This window comes from Panthera leo, chromosome A2 (assembly GCF_018350215.1).
Source record: "Panthera leo isolate Ple1 chromosome A2, P.leo_Ple1_pat1.1, whole genome shotgun sequence".
Lineage (NCBI taxonomy): Eukaryota > Metazoa > Chordata > Mammalia > Carnivora > Felidae > Panthera > Panthera leo.
This window is the reverse complement of record NC_056680.1, coordinates 14,779,571-14,789,242: the sequence shown is the minus strand read 5'-3', so window position 1 is coordinate 14,789,242 and position 9,672 is coordinate 14,779,571. Positions and strand designations below refer to the sequence as shown.

Here is a 9,672-nt window from a genome sequence, read left to right as displayed (position 1 = left end):
GACTAGAAAACAGACTTTAATTTTACACATACGAATGTCAGCTCAGGTTTACAGCAGGTAAGAAAAATATATACAAACTGCGGCTTAAAAAAGGAAAAGGAAGAAACACGCAGCCCGTGTTTGCGCTGACATGAGTCATCCCAGGAATCCGACTTTCTGTCTCTTGGGCCCCAGGCTTTCCTCCTTGTGTAGAATGCTCTGCAGGGAGGCGTGCAGCACCTTGCCCACTCGCTTGCCAGTCTGCAGGGCAGAAGAGAGCACACACCCACTTGTGAGGCACACACACCCAGACCAGGAGAGCTTCCCTCGCTGCCTGCCAGCCGTCCAAACTATACCTCCAAACTATACCGGCTCCATCTGCCTTAAGGGACTTTTATTTAATTAAACAAGTCAATACAAAAACAACCCCCAAACAACAACAACAGAACAGTTACCTTCTGGAAAAATCTCATACTAAAAACAAAAACAAAGGAGAATACCTACCCCCAGGCCCAGGCGGCCAGCAGGAAGCAGCCAAGGCTGCCTCAGCCATCAGCTCCCGTTTAGCACTCCCGCTGCCATTACAACAAGCAGCAAAACCGTCAAGCAGACCTGGTTTTGGTTACTGCCGAGTCCTGCTGCCCGGTGGGGCGAAGGCAGAGGGAGGCCACAGGGAACCGAGAGTGTGTCTAATGAAGGAACAGATGGCGCTGGGGACACGTTTGAACAAGCAGTTTCTCATTCACCTGCCACCAGATCTCTAAGCGGGACTGTTCAGAGGGGACCCAGCTGATACCTGGGTAGGGTCTCCGGTATCGCTGCCATGCAGAGAGGCTAAAAGAATGGGATGTCAGGAGCAAGACGCATCAAGAGGTCAGACAACCCGCAGACTTCCTAATTAGCCCCCACACAGGAGACACGAGGAGGGGCCCTCAAAAAGAACTCACTAACATACAAAAATCTTTCTTTATGAAACTGTTTTCTGTGTCTGAGCTCATGAATAATTTTTTTAATGTTTATTTTTGAGAGAGAGAGAGAGAGAGAGAGAGAGAGTGAGCAGGGGAGGCGCAGAGAGAGGGGGACAGAGGATCTAAAGTAGGCTCTGCACTGATAGCACAGAGCCCGACGCAGGGCTTGATCTCATGAACCAGGAGATCATGACCTGAGCTGAAGTCAGACGCTTAACCGACTGAGCCACCCAGGCGCCCTGCTCATGTGTATTTCAAGACTATGATGAACCAACCACAGGTCTCCACGTCGTCAAGTCTTCCACATTCCCATAGAAGTTTTCATTCAGTTGTGCTGCCGGTTCCACTCTCAGCAACGTCAGGGAGAAAGATACCCAGGCCAAGACCCTCGTCTCAACTCTCCCAGTTACGAGGAACTTCTCCCCTGGCCCCTAACTGGAACACAGGATGAGACTCCAAGTATTGCCGGAAATTCATATGAAAAAATCTCATTCCAAAAGTGGGAAGCGTTCACTTGCATGAGATGCAAAGTCAGGGCTAAGGACCAAAGTGACCAGAAAGGTTTTTTACCATAACATGAGAGAAGGAGAGCATGTCAGAGTCGATCAGAGAGGGTTACTGATTACTCATATGAATGAAGGTGGGGGACGGGGTAAGAGGGGACGGGACAGACAGGACACTAGGACTTGGGAGGTCTGAATGTGAACGGCAGAGGCCAACCCCCCACCGATGTTTTAAGCTTCACAACAGGCATTTCTGGATTGCTGCTTCCCTGGGTGAGGCCAGAGCAGTCAGACAGGACCACGGGGCTATGGTTCCCCCTGAGCTGGGTCTGCAGACCTCATCTGCCGAGCCCCGGAGGAGGATGTAGCTCGGCTCACCAGACAGAGCTCTGGCTCTCCTACCACCCACGGCAGCCGCAGCCTACCTGGTTTATAGGGTTAAAAATAGCTCAGTGTGGCTGCAGGGGTGGCAGGACTGCCCTTGAAGCGCACAGTCTGGGTGTGAATCCTACTGCCGGCATGATGAGCTGGGAAACCCACAGGCAACTTACCTATCTGCTACATGTCTCAATGTCCACGTTTGCAAAACCAAGGATAACAACAATGGTTGCCCCACAGGAAGGCTAAGGACTAAATGACAATAGGTTGGGTGCCTGGGTGGCTCAGTCGGGAGGAGGCATCTTGACTTTGGCTCAGGTCATGAGCTCGTGGTTTGTGAGCTGGAGCCCCGCATCGGGCTCGCTGCTCTCAGCCTGTCAGCACAGAGCCTGCTTCGGGTCCTCTGTCCCCCTTTCTGCTCCTCCCCCACCTGCGCTTTCCCAAAAGTAAATTAAAAATAAGTAAATAGATAAATGACATAATATGTTTAAAGCACTAAACACAGAGCACCTGACACAAAGTGAGTGCCCGATAAATTGTCGTGATTCCTTACTGCTTTTCTTGTTTTACGTACTGGGATTCCCGTAAAATTCTCCTGGAAGAGGTGGGGGAGAAGAGCTCCTTCCAAGACAAGGTTTCAGAGCCACTTGTCTAGAGAGGCAGAACTTATAAAGTATTTGAAGGGTTTTTGTTTAAAAAAAAAAAAAAAACTAACCAATTGACCAACCGGCCACGAAGAATCCGCCTGCCGTGCACGGCGAGAGACACCTGAGCTCCTGGCAGACCCACGCCGTGACACTGCCGCACCCCCACGCCCTTGGGGGCCGTCATGCGGCCTCACGACACGCCCAGCGGCAGGCACCCCGACCGCTGTTACACTCTCCCTGAGATGAGCTGCCTCCCAGCCCGGGTAGTCTGTCTTCACGCCTGAGTTCTCGACACCGTGCACACCGCTCATTTTTGCTTTCAAATAAGACAAGAGAAAGAGAAAATGGACTTTAAATGCTTAGAGCCTTCAGTGCAAAGTCAGTGTTTCCAGGCGTGAAGGAAGAGTGTGAGTGGCAACCTTGCCTGCTAGTCAGCCATGACCTCTGGACGTTGAGTTGTGACGCAGTACCCAGAGCAAAAAACCTGGGTCTGGCCAACTCTGTTCCCGGCAAGTCAGTCAGTCAGTCGGTCAGTGTCAGAGTCCTCAAAGATTTCTGGAAAGTCAAGGTGGACGTGGGGGAAGGGGAGTCTGGGAAGACACAGGTGGTCCCTGCCACGGGGGCCTTTCAGGCCTGTAAGGGAGACACACACACCACCCCAATGGTTGGTGCTGCCTGACAGCCTGAGACCCGTGGGGAGTGACCCACCCCGAGGCAGTTGGAAGGATTTCCTGTCTGTCTCCTTTTGAACACTTCTAGAGCCATGAAGACATGGGGAGACGGCATCCTTCAGCCCCCCGGCTCTACCTTTTCTCATTCCCTTCAAAGGACAGGAAGCAGTCAGGCGGGACCCCAGTTCCCTCATCAGATCGCAAAAGCCTGGGGTTTTAGTTACAAGCGATTCCACGTTATCAGTCCAACACACTCATCCGTTTCATCTAGAACCATGGAAATGTGAGATCAGAGAGGGAGAGGACAAGGAACGATCACTGACAGGTTCCTTACCTCCCAGTCCGGAGCCCCCCACGGCCACCACCCTTTGCCATGTCAGTAGAAACCAGCTCACACCAGCTGTCCTCCCAGCTCTAAGTCTGGGGTCAAGGGCGCAAAGGCAGAATTCCCCTGGTGTGACCAAGGGGGTAAGAAGCGGCAGCAAACACTCCCAGACAGTGCCTGCACCTGCTTCAGGGCCAAGCCTCACCTCCATCATCTCGAAGATGCTCTCTGGGTCCAGGCTGCCCTTCCCCACTTTCCTCATGCATGTCACGACTCCCTTGCTGGTCACGGACACCAGCAAGCTGGCCAAGGAGCAGGCCTCCTCCTGGAGAGTAGCATCCACTACGTGCCGGTAGCCAATCTGCAAGGTCAGAGTGCACACGCGGGTAACACACATCCCAGATGCCCACCCTGGACAGCCTCGTGGAGGGAGTATCTCCACCAGCAAAGAACCTGCACTGCCCGTTCCAGATCTTATTTTAGATTCTGCTCGTATGGAAAATGCCTGAAACAATGTTCAGCAATTCTATCACGGGCCACTCTGCCAGCAGAACAACAAAAGCATAAAAAGGAAACGTGGGGTGGGAGTGGGGTTAGAGCCGTAATTCAGAGACTATCCAAGTGAGGCCACCAAACGTCTCCAACAGAGGGGCCCAGGGAGAAACTGACATGTGAGGCCACACAGATGCTTCACTGAAGACAAAGATGAATCAAGGGGGTGCAAGCTAAGTCACATGCTCAAAAATGAGTCAAGTGCAGATGGCTTTGGCCAGTCCCCACATTTCACCAAAGCCCCAGGTTCGTGAAGTGACTTCAGTGGCATTAAACCTGACCCATACAGTCCTGTTTTTCCATGAATCCTGTGCGGAATCAGGGACAATCTCAGCCAACGCAGGCCTGTCTGCACGGCCTTGGGCAGCGCCAGGTACACAGCAGCATCAGCCAGAGCTTGGGCTCCACGGGCCTCGGTGCTAACGTAAAAGCCACACTTGACACAACAGATGCCCAGATCCTGCTCCCACCCCTCACTTCACAGATATGGACACTACAGAGCACAGAGGGGGCAGTGTTCGCCCTTCAACCTCCCTGCTATTATTCTTCCAGCCTCGACCCCATAGAATTGAGGGAATTAAGGGAAATGTGCACACAGGGTGTTTCAGTGAAATGCCTGGTATGGAGGAGCTTAAAAAACTCTGGCTACTATTACTATGAACCCCCTCGTGTCCCCCTGCGACTCCGTCATGTCTTCCAATTAAAACAAATAAAATAAAAGGAAAAGCTGCTCATATAGTGGCTTCTAAAATAAGCAAATTACTGGATTTGGATTAAAGCTATTTCTATATGATTTGTGCAGCTGTAGCTTCTCAATCTATTAAGTAACCTTAATGGGTTGGGGTTGAAGCAGACTCACAAGGAAGTCCAAAGCCGTCAGATACAACCACATACCTTGCACAGGGTGACAATGCAGGGGACATGCTCCACGCTTAGCCGGATGCAGTCATAAGGGTCATCCGAGAGCTCAATATCCTTGGACCCCTCTTCATCCTCTAGAACCCGAACTCTTGGGATCCTGGAAACAGAAGCCCAATCAAAATCCCCGCTTCCCGTGAGGAAGAAAGAGAACTTCTTTTTCTTGAGATTGACGACAGGGGTCAGAATTCCTGCGCCTCACAAGATGAAGTCACACTCTGCTTGTACTTTATCATCCTCATCCCTGCCATCCCTCTCAAGAGTGCACAGGCAACGCCGGAGAGCAGTGGAGGAAGGAGGTCTTTTTAAAAATAACGCTTGGTCAATCGGATATGCACACGGGGGGGAAAAAAAAGGAATCTTGATCCCCGCCTCATACCATATATAAAAATCCATACCAAATGGACTGTAGAGATAAAGGAGAAAGACAAAACAATAAAGCTTTTAGAAGAAAAACTAAAAACCTAAAACTAATCTTCAGCATCTTGGCGTAGACAAAGATTTCTTAAACAGGACACAAAAAGGGCTTACCATAAAGGGAGAAAAAAAAAAAACAACAAAACCCGATAGATTCAATTGTGTTGAGAACAGTGAACATCTGAAGAATCATAAAACCTAGCACACAGATTTCTATATTGTGCTGTTTGTGAACAAGGCAAAGAATCTTAACCTAAGAGTGAATCCCTTCATGCTTAAATTACACAGGGTGTGAGGGACTTGTTAGGGAATGTGATGAGTTATTATGTGATCAGTTATATGAGGTTCTTCTTGGTCTTTACCTTGTTACTTTCAGGCAGAAATTCATTTGTTACTCAGAAACTCTTCTTTGACATTGGAGGCCTTTGTATCCAAGATATTCTGAATATGTAAAATTATGTGTACCAATGGAATACACTACAATAAAATAATACCATATATCTGGATAATCCTCTAGAGTTTATTGGAATCCTTCCACATTTATTATTTCATTGAAAACAAAAAAGCAATGAAATAGGTAAGAGTTGGACATTTTAATTGCCTGTTACTCAGTTATGTTCTTCAAAGACAGAAAAAGACAAATGAAACCATGGTCAATGTTGTCCTCCCCTCCCCATCCTCAGAGTCTAACACACTAACTGCCACAAGGAGGGACTCATTTATTGCCTAAGATTTAATTACTTGTTCAAGGTCACAGGCACTAACAATTGTTGCAGCAAAGACTAAACGCAGGCCTTCGGGCCCCAACAGCAGTGTTGGCTCTGCACCACTGCTAACGTAACAGCATCTGCCTATATAAAGGCAGAGAAACTAGAAAACCAGAGAAGAATAATGGACACGTGTCTGTATTTTCTCTGAAACTGACCAACCTGTCCACTTTTAACATGTTGGCAGGTAAACAGATGACGAAGATAAAGCCTGGGTCACTAAGAACTTAGGCAGGTGCTGAGGAGTCCCTGCCCATAACTACCGTCAATGTGTCCATCTGCTCTATATTTAGAAACACATTTGGGGGCGCCTGGGTGGCTCAGTTGGTTAAGCCTCCGACTTCAGCTCAGGTCACGATCTCACGGTCCGTGAGTTCGAGCCCCGCGTCGGGCTCTGGGCTGATGGCTAAGAGCCTGGAGCCTGCTTCCAATTCTGTGTCTCCCTCTCTCTCTGCCCCTCCCCCGTTCATGCTCTGTCTCTCTCTGTCTCAAAAATAAATAAACGTTAAAAAAAAAAAATTTTTTTAAAAAAAAGAAACACATTTGTCCAAATTAACATATTTAGACCCATGGAAGTGAAGACCATGTTCTGAAAGGTATTAGGAAGTGCTACTAAGGCTGATGAGAAAGCCTGGGGGCTAAGAGAGCATCAATAGCTAACATTTCATTATTCTGGAAAGAGCTACTTACGCTAGTAGAGACGTTCCCAAAGGGGGGAATGTCTCCAGTGCTGTCTAAAGGGATAAACCCGACCTCTTTGATTTCATTGGCCAGGGCCTCTGTACACAGGCTGCATTTATTGCTAATTTTTTATCTCGACTAAATGGATATTAGAAATGAAATGATCTTCCCACATCAGGCTGATGTTCTACTTTCAGAAAGGCATGCATAATCAGCACTAAGCAGAATGAGACATTTTCTCAATGGCCCTCTGTACAATGTTTCAAAATTAATTATTATGTGGATCCTGAGAAACTTAACTGAAGTCCATGGGGGAGGGGAAGGAAAAAAAAAAAAAGAGGTTAGAGAGGGAGCGAGCCAAAGCATAAGAGACTGTTAAAAACTGAGAACAAACTGAGGGTTGATGGGGGGTGGGAGGGAGGGGAGGGTGGGTGATGGGTATTGAGGAGGGCACCTTTTGGGATGAGCACTGGGTGTTGTATGGAAGCCAATTTGACAATAAATTTCATATTAAAAAAAATTAAAATATATATATATATGAACTCCTGTTTGTCAAAAGACAGCATTTAGAAGTTAAAAAGAGAATCCAGAATGGAGAAAAATATTTGCAAACGTGTGTGTGCGTGCATGTGTACATATAAGCGGACATGTTACGTAAAGAATTCCTACCAAACGTAAAAGACAACCCAACAGAAAAATAGGCAAAAAGACTGGAGTGGGGACTTCATAAAAGAGGCCACTAAAGTAGTTGATAAACACACAAGAAGATATTCAACTTAAATATTCATCAAGGAAATGCAAATTAAAACAATATGATACCAAGAGACACTCACTAGAATGACGGATATTAAAAAGACAAAAAAAAAAGAAAAAAAAAGCCCACAAGTTGGCAAAGATATGAAGCAACCCAGGACGCTTATACAACACTGGTGGGAGTATCATCCAGTAAAAGCACTTTAGAAAACTGTTTTGCAGTGTATCTACTAAAACCAAACACAGCCATGCCTTATGATCCAAAACTTTCACCCATACCCAACAGAAATGGGTAAATACGTGCAAGAAAAATACAAAAATGTTCGTGTTTGGAATAGCCAAAAAAACTGGAAACTGCCCAGATGCTCATCAACAGCAGAATGGATAAATCAACTATGGCACAGTCACACAATGGAACAGCAGGCCGCGCAGAGCAAACTATGACTCCGGGCCACAATACGAGTGTCTCAAAACATAATGCTCAGTGAATGAAGCAGACACACAAAAACACCACACGGTATGATTTCATTTATATCAAGGACAAAACCATTCTATTGTTACAGGACAACGGTTCTCCTCAGTGGGTGTAGTGACTGCACGGGGGTGGAGGGTGAGAGGGCTTCTGGGGGCCTGAACACGTTGTTTCTTAAGTCGGGTGCTGGAAAATACATTTAACCCACAGAGTCCATTCATCTCTGTCTGGGGTGGGGGAGCCAGGGAGGAAGAGGCGGTCCATTCAGCTACCGTGATAGAAACAGCGTTGGTGCCTTTCCCTGCTCCTCTAACAAAAGCCGTCGATGATTCCAGCCCTGTTGGCTGTCCCTACACAAGGCAACATCCAGAGCAGAAAAGCCGCGGCCAGGGAACGTCCACAGGAGCCAAGGAGTCCTGCTAGGGTCTGCCCTGGCTCACAGTCTCCGTGTCAAGGGCACCCAGAGTGGAAGTACTAAGTAATATCCTATTTGAGCAAGTCAGGTAATCCATTTGAATTTGGGTCAGTTATGTTAAAACACACACACACACACACACACACACACACACACACACACACACACACTCACTCACTCCTTCCTGACACTTTGGCCACAACGTAGTTCAGCAGAAGGGCTACAGAAGAGCCTCTGTCCTTCTAAAGGACACGAACTGGATGTATGGTCTTTCCACGTACCAGGGGACCTGATGTCTCACATGGTCCACATCCCTTGCTACCTGCAGGGCTATTCTTGTTCTGGGGACAAGACTCCTGGCTACACCCAGGACAGGTGTCCTCCCCAACTTGAGCAGCTGGGTCTTACCATCCTGGGGCACAGATTGCCCAACACTTCCCCCCACAGCCAGACAGCCTCGAGCCTTGTCTGGTTCTACTCTCTCTTTTTGCCCTGGTGCCTGTGGAAAACCAGCTGGCAGATGGGGAATGCTTTCCAAAGCTCCAGGTCCAACAGATGGCCACTTCCTTTCTTCTCCGATAGAGCCCGAGCACAGGCTGCCACAAATGGCACTGGTACTCGGGCCCCACGGTGGCCACAAAGGCGTGGCCCGCCTCCTGACTGGTCTCAGCCCGGAGTCTAGTGGCACAGCTTGGGGTGGGGGTGGGGGGCTCCACAGCTTTCGTTCTCAGCAGGTACTCCATCCTGCAATGTCTCACCTGAATTTACTTAACTTTGTTTTTGTTTTCTTCTGAATTACCCAGGTAGTCTAAATCCACCATAGAAAACCTCTAAAATACAGATGAATGTTAAGTCGCCTATGATGGGAGCCCTAGAAAAGAATCACAATGACCATCCTGGGACATATCCAGACATATTAAATATACGAGTTACCAAAAGTAAAAATCAATGAAACAAACAAGATGAGACGTCTGTGTTTAATGACTGGCTTTCTGGATTAACAAACTTCTAAAGAGGCTGCTGTGCAGGATTTCGATCCCCTATGTTGGGACACTCCGGTTGTTCCCAACTTGTCACCATTACAAAGAGGCTGTGATGAACATTCTAGAATAATACCCTTGCCTACTTATCCAATTAACCCCTTAGACGATAACCCTAGAAGTCTCTAACCCTCATTTTCTAAACCCCATGGTCCTCCACTCCCTCAATGTAAGCTCTCTCGTGGC

At 47.9% G+C, this 9,672-nt stretch overlaps 1 protein-coding gene across 1 annotated transcript in view; it reads right to left on the bottom strand.

Annotated features, from left to right (window-relative positions):
• EXOSC7 (exosome component 7) overlaps nt 1-9,672 on the bottom strand; it is a 36,899-nt gene continuing 27,227 nt past the window's right edge. The window contains exons 6-8 of the mRNA XM_042929065.1: nt 4,918-5,041; nt 3,677-3,832; nt 1-240 (exon numbers count right to left, since the gene is read on the bottom strand). Coding sequence (XP_042784999.1) covers nt 136-240; nt 3,677-3,832; nt 4,918-5,041 — 385 coding nt within the window. The 3' untranslated portion in view covers nt 1-135. The remainder of the gene's footprint in view (nt 241-3,676; nt 3,833-4,917; nt 5,042-9,672) is intronic.